A 14,773-nucleotide genomic window follows, 5' to 3' on the forward strand; every position below is an offset into this window, starting at 1 on the left:
TTGGATGACCCTGAAATGACCTTCCAAATATTTGACTCTAAATGTTGACTGTACCCACCAAGTTTCATGCCCATACAACAGTTTTTAGTAACTTGACCTCAGATGACCCCTGGGTGACCTCGGATGACCCTGGAATGACTTTCCAAAAATTTGACTCTAAATGTTGACTGTACCTATTGGTACCTCCCAAGTTTCGTGCCCATACGACAGTTTTTAGTAATTTGACCTCAGGTGACACTGGATGACCCCAAAATGACCTTCCAAAATTTTGGCTCTAACTGTTGACTGTACCCACCAAGTGTCACGCCCATATGACAGTTTTGAGTAATTTGACCTCCAATGACCTCTGGGTGACCCTGGATGACCCCAAAATGACCTTCCAAAATTTGGCTTTAAATTTTGACTGTACCAACCAAGTGTCATGCCCGTATTACAGTTTTTAGTAATTTGACCTCAAGATGACCCCTGGATGTCCTTGACCCACTAACCAATATAAACTTGTTCTGTCTGGGGTCAAGATGCACCCACCCACCAAGTTTGAGGAACGTGCAACCCCTAGTCTCTGAGAAAATGGTATTTTGCTTGTTACGCATAAATTATGCAAATTTGGTACTTAATTGAAATCTAATCAGGTCGAGAACCTCTGGCCCTGCTACTACCATAGATGAACTCCTGGATGGGGCAGCTTTAATTAGCATGAGGCCGCATTGATATGTAAATAGCGTATTGTTATTTAAATTTAAGCCCAGACGTATTGAGGGCGACAGTCATGTTATCCAGACGGAGAATGGCTGCATATGCCGGGCATGTCAATTTGCTGAGTGAAGGCGGATAATCACCTTTCTGTATAGGTAATAAGCTAGTATATTTCATGTACCAGTTGGTTATAACAAAAAATTAGTATCATATTAAATATATTAAATGTATAAACTTTGAAATTTACATGAATTTGAAGAGCAGAGCTTGAAATGTAGCTAAGTCAGGTGATGTGAAATTCTGCTGCGTGACCCCCTCTGCGTGGTAGAATTATATTCATAAAACAAAACATTGAATTTAACAGATATCATGGGTAGCCAACCACGATTTATCAGCATTTAAAATATATGTTAATTAACAAAGATAATAAAGAGTACAAATGGCAATTAACTAGTAAACAAGCCTGAAATCTTAAAATGTTGCCACGTGATTTCCCGACACATGATATGTTAACATGTGACCACTATTCAGATTTACCGTAAATATTTGGAGTATGCTTGCACATCATGCACATACACTGTGCATTTCTTTACTTCCGTATAAAATCAATAATTCATGCTGGGAGCCAAGTAACATTGTCTGCTCAGAGCAGATTGGTATTTTATTTTACTTGAGAGCATAATAGAAATACATAAAGACGAATAAGGCGCCATGATGGAAGGTCAGGTCGGGTATCAAAGGTTTTTATAACTTAAATACTACTTGTATTTCCCACCTTGCCTCTGTCACATATTTCCTTCATATTATTGACAGCAAGTCCTAATTTTGACTTTGCTATTGCAAAATGTCATTTCATATCAAATTAGTAGACTTTCTTTGAAAAAACATATCACTGGTGCCTGATGGGAATACCTGTCCGCCATTTCATTAAACTGGATCGTTTTACGCCTGTTTTGTGCCCAGATGTATTGAAGGCGCGCTATACTCTCATTGAACAGGCAAAGTTCGCAAAACTAACAACGTTGTTATTTGCCAAACTCAATTAACATGATCCAAGGGGTCGAACATGAATTATTCATAACGAGCTATAACGGATCGATAACTGGCCTCACTTTCTAGCTAGTAAACCAGCTGAAATTTTCATAGATTTTGCGTTGCTAATACTGTAGAACAACCGTGAATTTAGTGTCACCCCCTTGCTACTACCCACTAAGTTATGTCACTGTACCCCATACGTATCTCCATATAATCTGTTCACAAGGTTTTTTGCTTTTATGCAAATTAGGTACTTAATTAGCTACTTTCAATGCATTTCTGGCAATACTCACACTGATGGAGCTTCTCTTTGGTGTGAGTTCTGATGTGTTTTTTAGATGCCTGCTATGTACAATTTTTAACCATTTCTTACAACAGTCACACTGACATGGTTTAACTTTGGTGAGTTCCAAAGTGTCCTTTAAGGTCGTGTTCTCACTACAGACATGGGGTCTCGCACCTAGGTCCAAGTCCACATACAAGTGGACTCAGTCCACATTGATTTCGCGTTCTCACTAACACCAAAATGCTGATGTAGGACCCGATGTAGGATCGACTCCACTTACCCGGATGTTATAATATCAAGCGCTTCAATGCATGACCATGACGTCACAAATTCTGTTTCAATGCATGTTTTGAGCCGAACTCACAGCACAAATCAAACTTTACTATAGACTATCAATTTGGCAAGATCATGTTTTATTTCCAGGCCCCCTGATATATTCCTTCAATCTATGGATATGTTATTTTGTGATATAGGCTATGCATGTATTTGGAAAGATCTGAAATAAACACCTCTAAAAACTGTTATTTTATATAGGCCTATACGTGTAAAATGAGAGAAATACATCTGGTTGTTATTTCTGATTTTGGTCAAGCACGCCGATTCACACGCAACACAACCTCTAAATCACCATCAAAAATATTAATTTTGATTGGTAATTTTAACTCAGTCTAGCAAAATGTACACCTCAAAAACGAATATTACACCTGATTTATTCTTTTGTATTATACTGTAAAGCCCAATGTTGTTTTGTTTAATTCTGAAACTGGATAAAATCTGTATCTTGCCGCGCTGCCGTTGTTTTCACACTGCACAAGAAGCATGCTGCTCATCAAACTACGGCAAGCATCTCTAACGAATCTAACGCCAGTCCGTGTATATCCACTTTGTAAATTCATGAAATAAAGCATGCATGTATAAATTTGTTCTATAATACCAGCTACGAATTTTAAGTTAAAAATGCATGTTTACATTTTATCATGGGAAATTATATAATGTAGACATGTATACCGTATTGTATAGGCCTATAGTACAACGACGGCCATCAAGGTTGTGTGTATACAACATTTCCGGTGTAAGTGGATCGAGTCCACATGTAAACGCGTTCTCACTTTGCTGTTTGATACCACATCCTAGGTACGAGACTACCTCAATGAGGTGGTCTCGATGCTACATCCTGGATGTAGGATCGAAACCACTTATTTCGCGTTCTCACTATGCTTGGAAGCGGACTCGATGTAGGATCGAGTCCACGTCCTGGTATCAAACAGGCATAGTGAGAACGCGCCCTAAGATTAAGCAGCCTTTTAAAAAGGGTAATGTTTCATATTTCTTAGGGAACAGGTTTATTTCTTGTGAAAAGAATGTGTTCGTGTTTTATACAAAGCATCCTCACATCCATATTTGGACGTAAAACAGCCATTTTAAGAAAACGACAACTCCAATTTTTATGCAACTTTCATAAATGGAATTCTAGACATCAATTACATACAAATCAGCACCAACTTTAATAGAATAAGGCAGATAATAATGATTGTTGTTGAAAATATTAATTTTCACTTAGTAACTATACACCACATTTAACTAATTAATTAAGGTAATTTTGACTGATGAGACTTAGAAAAATGAAAGGGAACATCATTAAGAACATAAGTGGCATTTTTTTTTTAAATTAACAAAAATCATACGCCACTATGGAATGCAAAGTGCAAAGCATTTCTGACAGGACTCACAGATTACGACTGCGGACTGTCCGAACCATTTCTTGCAGTACTAGCAATGACAAGGCTTTTCCTTTGTGTGAATTCTAATATGTCTTGTAAGGCCATACTTATGAGCAAAATATCTCTGACAATACTCACACTGATAGGGTTTCTCTTTTGTGTGTGTTCTGATGTGCTCACTGACTTGGCCGCTACGTGCAAACCATTTCTGACAATACTCACACTGATACGGTTTCTCTTTGGTGTGAGTTTTGATGTGTTCTTTGAGAGAGCCGTTACGTGCAAAGCATTTCTTACAATACTCACACGCATATGGTTTCTCTTTGGTGTGAGTTCTGATGTGTCTTTTAAGATGACTACTGTTAGTGAACCATTTCTTGCAGTACTCGCACCAATAGGGTTTTTCCTTGGTGTGTGTTCTAATATGTGTTGTAAGATGAGACTTAAAAGCAAAACATCCCTGACAGTGCTCACACTGATATGGTTTTTCTTTTGTGTGTGTTCTGATGTGTGAACTGACTTGGCTGCTACGTGCAAACCATTTCTGACAATACTCACACTGATAGGGTTTCTCTTTGGTGTGAGTTCTGATGTGTTCTTTGAGATGGCTGCTACGTGCAAAGCATTTCTTACAATGCTCACATTGATATGGTTTTTCTTTGGTGTGAAATCGGATGTGTCTTTTAAGAGAACTACTGTAAGCGAACAATTTCTGACAATACTCACACTGATAGGGTTTCTCTTTTGTGCGAGTTCTGGTGTGTCCTTTGAGATGCTTGCTACATGCAAAGCATTTCTTACAATACTCACACTGATAAGGTTTCTCTTTGGTGTGAGTTCTAATATGTCTTCCATAATTACTCCTGTCAGTGAACCATTTCTTGCAGTACTCACACTGATAGGGTTTTTCCTTGGTGTGAGTTCTTATGTGTCTTTTAAGAGCAGACGTTTGAGCAAAACATTTCTGACAATACTCACACTGATATGGTTTCTCTTTGGTGTGAGTTCTGGTGTGTCCTTTGAGATGGTTGCTACTTGCAAAGCATTTCTGACAATACTCACACTGATAGGGTTTCTCTTTGGTGTGAGTTCTGATGTGTGATTTGAGACTGCAGCTACATGTAAAGCATTTCTTACAATACTCGCATTGATTTGGTTTTTCGATGGTATGAGATCTGATGTGTCCTTTAAGATTACTACTATAAGTGAACAATGTCTGACAATGCACACACTGATATGGTTTTTCTTTGGTGTGACTTCTGTGGGTTGTTAGATTATTTCCCCACAGCTGGCAGTATTCACACTGAAAGCGTTTCTGTGATGACAAACTTCTGGCATCTGTTTTGGAAACACTTAAGCACTTGGGGTTACATTTGCCCCATACATGTTGCGTCCTAAGGTTATTCAATTGTCTACAAAGCCTACCAAATTTTAACCAGCTTTTCTTACAAAATACACACTTTTTTCGTCTACGAGCCTGTACATATTTTATCAAATGTCTGCTTACATGGATTTTGAATCTGTCCAGAGAATAATGGTTCATTTTACAAAATGTACAAGAAAATGGTTTCAAAAGTGTCATTGTCACATGTAGATGTTTGCAACACGTATTGATGATAAGTAACTATATATCACTAAATATCTGTTCTTACTAAAAACATGTAGTTCAAATATAGATGCGAACCTCAAACCTCAAAACAACACCACAAGTCAATACCAGCAAGCAACGGATCTGTAAGCAAGACAAGATCACTATCCACACTGCCTTCTGTATTAGCCCTGGTAGAACTTGTAGTAGGTATATCACCTCAAAAATAATCGCAGCAGAAACGCGTTATTTAATGTTCCTACATTATTAAGCTTTATTAAAGCATCAAAAATCTAAAAACAGAATTGAAATCGGTCAATGCATTGTGATGTAATGTCAATTTAAAGATGCTCGTAGATGGAATGAAATCCTGCCACAAATGGCTGTAATGACTAAATTGGCACATTTCGAGATTTTGAAGGTTTATTTGGACGCTTGCTTGGAAAAACAGCGTTAATTTAAATAGCACATGTTAAATGCCTATCTTTCCTGACTTCGTTACAGAAAACAAAATTTAAAAATCCATCATTGAATAATTATAATAAATTAATCAAATATACTATTTTAGCCATTTCGGCCAATCTGCAGACAAATTAAATCTCAAAAATGACTAAGTTCAGCTTATTAATATGCAAAATTGATGCCAATAGAAAACCGTACATGATATAAAGGTGCGGTTTTTTTGCACACATATGTATACAAAGTTCTTTCAATTGATGACAAAAATACACAAAAAGTAATTAATTATGCAAATTAGGTAATTACAGCTAATTATGTATTTATGATATTATAATGCAAATTAGGCATGAGTAATTTTGGTTTTTTTTTCAATATTTAATGAACGTCTGTTCATTCATCAATCTTTTAAGTATGATCCTGTTGTGAGGTTGAATAAATGAACTGCAGTTAATTATTTAAAAACAATACAAAAAAATTAAAAGTTTGACATTTTGACGGTGTCTGGAATATAATTTTCATTTTTACTGTAAACATGGTATGTGTCACCATTACTCAAAGCCAAGTCCGAAAAGTAAAAATTAAAATTCAGTTGCAATGAGACTTTAAATTAACATTTTGTCATCTGGATTAACATGGGAGGATAATCGCTAAAATGAACAGCAATTTTGATTTACCGCGTATCCAAAAATAGTATGGCCTTGGACACACACAATGGCTTAGAGCTATTGTGGTTTGAAACTTACTCCCTAAAAAAACATTGATTAATGTTTTGCTTCAACTGTTTTAGGAAAGTGTTTCATTTGTTGTCGACGGAATTAATTTACATGCTAAGACAGATTAGTATTTCAGCTAAATGGTGGTAGTTCCTTTACTTCAGTAGGCCTATATTTACTGATTTATGAGCGATCTTCAAAATCCATAAAAACAGGCAGTAGTTCTTAAACAAAACAATTTTTAATTTTGGGGGACCCGATGGTAGCCTCGGGAAGGCTTCACACACCATATATTAAAAATTCAAACAATTTGGATAAATGAAGCATATGAAGAAATTCATTTATCGACATGGATGTTTTCTAAAATTGGCCAAATTTGAAGCGCGCCCTTTTCAATTCACTGTTATGCTTGCATGCACAGTGTAGCAGAATTATTGTGCAGCCACTGTGACATACCTACTTGTAGTTTCAAACGCAGACTTGTATATATTACTGGATCAAAATATCTGAAATGTTACAAAAATCTGAATTATTTTGTCTAATTAAATAGTATATCTAATTATGTATTTTTCATATGCATGCTTTAATTACTACGTATGCATTTCAAAACCTTCTGGCGTATTGCTAGAAAAGTGCACTTTGGGTGCATGTGTATGCAAGGAAGATCGAACCTTTTTTTGGTAGCAAGATTGCGGATCCGTGTGATAATGTTCATATTATGTAGGGTACCTCAATACCAGCGCCCACTCGTCGTCCTTCTCAAATTCTTGCTATTAGTGCTGGTAGCAAGGGTAAAAATAAACAGGCTATGTCAGGCTTTGTTTCAGGCCTGTAGTCAATTGCATAAAAATCACAACACCAGGCTTCACTTTTTATCCTGAACCATTTACGTTTATGTGGTGAAACTTGGCCCATCACCATCAATCCAGTCTATAAATTATGTACATTACATGTAACTTAAAATGTAAGATACCCAGGAAATAGGAAATAGGTCTATATATATCCAAAATGGTGTTTCTCTGCAATTTGAGGCTAGAATTTGAGCTATTATTACAGGGTTGTTAACTTTTTGGAAATGCTTGGCATGAGATACTGTCAAACAGTGGTGTACCGCCACAGTACCAGGACACAGGATTGCTAACTGATTATTTGAGTCAGGGTGCTCAAGAATCTTAAAAGTAGGGTAGCGACAACATTTTATTTTGATGATGCATGATGGTGAGATTTGTGAGATTCTACTAGGGGTAGGTTAAGCAGCCTTTTAAAGAGGGTAATATTTCATATTTTTTAGGAACAGGCTTATTTCTTGTGAAAAGAATGTGTTAGTGTTTTATACAAAGCATCCTCACATCCATATTTGGACGTAAAACAGCCATTTTAAGGGCTGGGGTATGAAACGTTTGGACAGTATTTATTTTGGGACATTAGAGCACATCAGACATATCGAATTGCATTCTGAATACGAAGAATGTCCTTCTGATATCAAATAATTTTGATTTTTGAAATTCGCAATTTAATACACATGTGTTTTATGGCAAATCATTAAAAATTGATATTTTTGATGTTTATCAGTACTCGAAGTAAACTTTATAAATCTGATGATTTATGCTTAAAGTGTATGTAGGTGGAAAGAAAAAAAGACGATAAATTGGAAATTTTGACCTTTCATATTGAAGATAGATTTTTTCCCAAAACACCAAAAAAATTAGGTCTTTTTGGGAAAAAATCCATATCTTCAATATGAAAGGTCAAAATTTTCCAATTGACCGTCGGCTTTTCCTCCCAACTACATACACTTTAAGAATATATCATTAGATTTATATAATTTACTTCGAGGACTGTTATATATCAAAAATTTGAAAAATATTAAATTTTTATAATGTGTCATAAAATTTGTATTATATTGTGATTTTCAAAAAATGAAAATTATTTGATATCAGAAAGACATGCTTCGTATTCAGAATGCAATTCGATAGGTCTGAGGTGCTCTCATGTCCCACAAAAAAAATACTGTCGAAACGCAATAAACACTCATTCTAGATCCCTTAAGAAAACGACAACTCCATTTTTTATGCAACTTTCATTAATGGAATTCTAGACATCAATAACATACAAATCAGCACCAACTTTAATAGAATTAGGCAGAAAATAATGATTGTTGTTGAAAATATTAATTTTCAGACCCCCCCCCTGTCCAAATACTTGTTTTAGCCGGCACCAACTCATTTTTGGCCGATTTGGATGAAAATGGTGTCAAAATGCTCAGGAGATCATACTGCATCAAATGTGTGTCAGAATAAATACAGACACACATTGTAGGAAGTCCTAGGAATCTTTTTGTCAGGAGCAATGGAGCACCTAAAATCTGGAGAATGTGAACATTTGCAAATATTTGACATTTTTTGGCCCCAAATACTATAGTGCAATTTTCTGTTCTGTCTGGGGGGCAACCCAGGGTTTTGTTTTGTGGCAGATTTCAACCCACTCCACATGGCACCCATGTGAAGGTAATATCTGGTACTTACCAAAATAGCTCTGGCAAATCTATAATGGAACCCTCCTCACCAACTTCACCAGGGTAAATACCTGAAATGTAAAAATTAATAATTTATAATATTTAATAAAAAGTATATTTTGTATTGCTTCTGTGGTCTGTGTGCCGAACATGCAAGCCCGGCTCTTACCAGCGCTTACCCTGACCATGGAAGTACTTAAAAATTAACGTGGCATTTCGAGATCTCAGCCTAAACCCCCACTTCCAGGGATGAAAGTCCATTTTTGCCAAAAACCCTGAATAAGCCTGAAAAACAACGCAGAATGGTCCTAAATTGAGCCTCAAAAACACTGAAATTTTAGTAATAAGCTTTTTCGTGGTTGGATATCTACTGAAAAATGTCATAAAAATCACTTGAACTTTAGTACCAGACACTTGGACTTTGTTGGAGAACACCGCTCTTCTTGGACGGCTGCGAATATCACTCCCCCAAACAAACGAGTACCTAGAAAACCCACTTCATAATATGTTAAGAAATGAGGTACAATTCTATCGGTACCTCTTTTCTTATCATAAATTCTGATGAGAAGTTAATTTCTCTCACTTCACACTCCTTGACCTCAGTGCTGCATTTGATACGCTGGACCAATCAATCCTCCTTGGGCGGGAGGCGCCTTTTGGTATCAAAGGCACTGTACTTAATTGGTTTACATCCTATGTATCTCAACGCTTCCAATCTGTCATTGTCAATGGATTGATTTTGGATCCCAATCCTCTTTTGTACGGGGTCCCTCAAGGCTCCGTACTTGGTCCAGTTTTATTTACATTATATTCTCAACCACTTTCCGACGTCATCACAGCACAACTGCTCTTTTCAGTACGCTGATGATACTGAAATAACTCAATGTGGCATGCCTAAGGACTTTGAGTCAACTAAGATGTCCATTTAAGAGTGTATTAATGCTGTTTTGTGTTGGTACGGTTTCTCGTGTCAGCCAGATTTTGGACTCATATATCACCTTTCAAAAATCTGTTAAGTACCTCGGTGTTCGATTAGATCAAACTTTGTCTGTGTCTGAACATGCCAGTGATATATGCCGTTCTTCATTTCTATCCTTGTGACATATTGGCTGCATTCGACCTTACTTGTCTGATAAAGCAACATCATGTCTGGTTAATTCAATAATTCTTTCGCGGCTCGATTTCTACAATTCCATCTTGGCAGGTATCACTGGCATTCACTGCTGATCAACTCAACCGTCTCCAACGAATTAAAAATTGTGCGGCCTGTCTTATTGTCAAAAAAAGAAAGTATGAGCATATTAGTACTCCAATCCTCATCGAGCTTCACTGGCTGTCCGTCGATTTGCGCATCCAATTCAAACTTGCTGTTCTGGCTTTCCGTCACTTCGATGGCACTTTATCACCATACCTATCATCTGCGCTTTGTACTTGTCAAACTTTCCGCTCCGTTCGATCATCCTCTGAAAAGTTACTAAAAACACCTCGGGTTAACCTCAAATCAGCTGGTGAACGCTCATTTCATTTTGCTGCTCCAACTGTTTGGAACTCACTTCCAAACAGCCTTCGTAGCATCCCCACATTCATTCAATTTAAAAGTCAGCTTAAAACCCATCTTTTCAGTCAAGTTTTTCCAGATTCACAGAATTAATTGCTTCTTTGTTTGTTTGTCTTTTTCATGTTTTTGTGCGGTCTGAGTTCCGCAGAAAATTTTGCGCCTTAAAAGAACCATTCATTATTATTATTATTAAATAACGTACCGCTTGTCTCAAGTCACTGATATTCCGGTGTAGTAACTGGATTCCTTGCCCCTATAATATATGTTATTTTTGCAGTGTGTTTAATAATTTTGAGAAAAATGCAAAAATTGTACAAATTAATCAAGGGGTGTACCACCTTAAAAAGCAAGTTTTGTGTTTGAGAATATTTTGGACATGCAGATCCATGTCCCATCTTGACAACGTTAATTTTGTTATTTTCTCTACCAGAGTCTGGAGATACAAACAGCACGCTTCTAGTACTACGGTCTATGCTAGTTCATCGGCTGTCCTAGCTGAACTTCTAGTACAAGGAACTTATACGTTGTCCTCATTCACAAACGGATTCTATTTGTCCAACATGTAAGGCTAAGCCAGTACGTCAGAGTGGTGAAGGAATATTACACAGTCAAGAATAGGCTCCGATTATTTGGGATCCCTCACATCATCCCAAAACATCAAAACACCAAAAGCGATGCACATATATGTGACTGGACAGCACAAATCAGCCGTAAAGTCGGCCCCGGTCAATTTTGTTTTATTTTGTGTTTAGAAAATATATCTCATAAGCTTTAAAATGGTATATCATTTGACTTCAAAGTTCAATATCCAGAAGCAGGGTTATGGTTTGTTGAACTCTGTTCCTTCAACAAAATTGTACCTTTTTCGGTTCAACATGTGTCTCTTTTTCCACATTTCTGGTAATAAATAGCAAACAGTCATAATTGGCTGACAAGGCTGTCATTTCAAATCATCTCCAAGTCAACAAGGTTCAGGAATGTCCTCTCATTGTTAATTGTTGGTTATACAAATACAATGCTTTGTTATGCACCACTTGAACAGGATTTAGGCAAAGCAAACAAAGGCAAGAACTATTTAAGGATTCTATAGAAATAGGTTCTAAGCTTATTGTCCTCTTTAGCAATAGGATTATTGATTGGTTTAAACAGTGTTTGATGAGAATCATGTCGCACCGAATTGAGATACCTATGAATTTTACACACATTTTACACTGTAACTCACTCAGAATACAATTTGCCGAGTTTACAGCTCATTCGTAGTTGTCCAGTCACACTTAAGACTGTCTTTTAGGCCATCTGCAATGAATTCATAGTTTCCTCTTTGATATCTTGCGAAGGGAACAAGGTCACATTTTATTATTCATTATTTGGCATCATTTCATTATTTGCTATTTGTAAAGGGTTATAAAACATGTTCCAAATGAATTACTGCAGCATATCATAGGTTCATTTTGCTCAAATCAAAATCTTTTTAAATATGGTAAATTACTATTAATATTGCAAGCGGCATCTAAAATGCTCCGGAAAGGTACGTGGGATTCTAAAATTTCCATTATTTAGCACATGCTCTATAGCACATGCTCTACATGTACCCTAGACTGCTGCAAAACACTGCTAAAATGCTTACAAGAATAACACTGGTGAACATAACAGTCATACATGTAACTGACAGAAAACAATTTCAAAATAACATCAAGTTTTAAAAGGAAATTGAGATTTAAATGAAAATAATGAAAGTTTTGGCCAGTTTTGAAAAATGATGAGCGCTCCAAGAGGAAACTATGAATTCATTGTCAAATTTAATCTCTGTGCAATCCTAATCCTATGCAAGTCGCACATTGATCACATTAAGGGTGTGAGTCAATCCCGGGAATTCAAGTCCCACCCAAGAATCCTATTACCCGGGCATGAAATTCCCTGCCCGGTACCAGAAATTAAAAAAAAAAATTTAAAAAAAAATTTTTAAGTAATTTTTTCCGGTTTTCTAATGTCCCTGGACCTAGACCTAAATGCTAGGATCATTCATGGTTGACCTAAAAAAAATTGCACAATGTTTTGTGCTTTTAATATGAAAATTGATAACTTGTATTCAATAGTGCTGTCGTCGGCACCGTTGTTTAATGTTGACATGTCGATATAATTTGTATGTACCGACGCCGATTTACATTTAAAAAATTCTAAAAAAAAAAAAAAAAATCAAAAATATTTTTGGCCAGAAAAGCAAGTTATAGGCCCAAAATGACTTGTTATTCAAGGTTGGAAACCAGAGAAATACTGCTACTCAAAAAAAAAAGTTGCACATTTTAATAACTTTTGTTTCTATCGAACAGCTAGCAATGCATACTAATTCAATGTGTCCCTGACTTTTTAATAGAAGCAAAGGTACCGTAATCAAAATGTACTAAATTTCTTTGTAAAACAAAAATTGGGGTTTTTTTGGGGTTTTTTAGTAGCAGTATTTCTCTGGTTTCCAACCTTTAATAATAAGTCATTTTGGGCCTATAACTTGCTTTTCTGGCCAAAAATATTTTGCCTTGAAACTTGGTCAAAGTGTTTCTAATATGTTCTAATATATTATATTGTGAAGCCACCCCCTAATTTGCATAATTAATTAGCATTTATGCAAATTAGCTCATTAATTATGCAAATATGCAAATTAGAGGGCGGCTTCACTATATTATATAATACATTAGAACATATCAGAAACACTTTGACCAAGTTTCAGGGCAAAAGTATGCAAAATAAAAGTACCCTGAACATTTTATGCATTGATTTTTAGCAAAATATTGGCAAAAATTACATATTTTAAATGAGCCTTTCCAGTCCATTTAGCTCATTAACTATATTGAATTGATTACCGTATTGACAAAAAACAATAGGATACAAAGAAAATATAAATTGATGTATTTTGGAAACCGTATGTCCGATTTGCTCCAAACAAAAGGCATATTGATCAGTGTACTTTACCCTACTCAATTAATTTGTTTAAAACATGCTCAAAGCATTTTCTAATTTCTAGAAAATGCATCCAATACCACCTTAACTAAGCTTTGCCTGGCATACCTATCTCAGGGCTCATAATTATTGCACAGGCCACAGCCCCTAACAAAAATGTCATACCGATAAATGACATATCTGTTTTGCCCGTTTTTTAAAGTTTGCCTTGCGAACTACGACCGCGACTGACCACAGAGGACGAGGAGAGAGAAAACAGCAATGAATAGAGCCCGTACCACCAGTCAAAGGCAAGTCTCTGCATCATCCGATAATGAGGGCCGATTGTTCCATGAAATGCAACAGGCGAGACTGCTACGCAATTACCGCATATTTTCATGGTCTATCGCGTAATCGCGAAAGCATGCAATGCAAGTCGCAACGCATGATTGAACGGGGGGAACGCCAAACGCAATGCAATGGCCAACGCAGCCCTGGCGTGATTGTTTGACACGGCACGATCGAACGCCGCCCTCATGAATATCACGAGAACTCACGTCACCGTATACAATATCACGGGGACTTTGACTGGTGGTACGCTCTCTGTTTTCTCTCTCCTCTGTGACTACGACTATTGTCTGTCCAATTAACTTAGACACCCAGTTTTTGTTACTTATTTGAAAAAATATCCACTTTCAAAGAAAGTCATGAAAGAAATGTGTTAACATTCGCTGAGACCTAACGGGATTTTTGTGTTTCCAAAGCATTGAGTGAGAGTTTACCAGAAATTCTATTGAAATTGGAAGGTTTTTCTCAACACTTTAAAAATAATCTGGTAGAAGTTGGGTACCACTATTTTGGAAGGTCTCATTATACAGATTTGTAGGTATTGTGATTTTGGATAGTGAATGGATGAATAGTAAATTAATTATACTCCTCACCAAAAACATTTTATAAAAATGAAAAATATAATTCAGTTCATAAAATGCAGACAGTGTTTCTAATTGGCATATTTATTCTTAGTGTATGAAACTCAGTGATCCCAGCTGTCCCTCAACCAATTACAACAATTCGGCGCGGTATTTGAATCTTGTTCTGTGCATGCTTTTGGCTTGGTCCAATTCCAAGAAAATACAAATTGTATGCCTAAGGCTGAGTTCACATAGAAGTATACGGTATACGGTATTCGCTATACGAAATACGCTCATTCGATCAGGCTGAGTACATATAGGAGTATACTATGTGAACTCAGCCTGATCGAATGAGCG

General features: G+C 36.4%; 1 protein-coding gene across 1 annotated transcript; it reads right to left on the reverse strand.

Moving 5' to 3' along the window:
• Nucleotides 1-3,441: 3,441 nt before the first annotated feature.
• Nucleotides 3,442-5,528, reverse strand: LOC140139444 (uncharacterized). Its single transcript, XM_072161199.1, has one exon. The coding sequence runs from the start codon at nt 5,318-5,320 to the stop codon at nt 3,788-3,790; it is 1,533 nt and encodes a 510-aa protein (XP_072017300.1). The 5' UTR covers nt 5,321-5,528; the 3' UTR covers nt 3,442-3,787.
• Between the last annotated feature and the right edge of the window lie 9,245 nt (nt 5,529-14,773).

The sequence above is a fragment of the Amphiura filiformis genome, chromosome 18 (genome assembly GCF_039555335.1).
Source record: "Amphiura filiformis chromosome 18, Afil_fr2py, whole genome shotgun sequence".
Lineage (NCBI taxonomy): Eukaryota > Metazoa > Echinodermata > Ophiuroidea > Amphilepidida > Amphiuridae > Amphiura > Amphiura filiformis.

Coding starts and splice junctions, on each gene's coding strand:
- LOC140139444 (XM_072161199.1), bottom strand. CDS start 5,320: ATGACACTTTTGAAACCATTTTCTTGTACATTTTGTAAAATGAACCAT.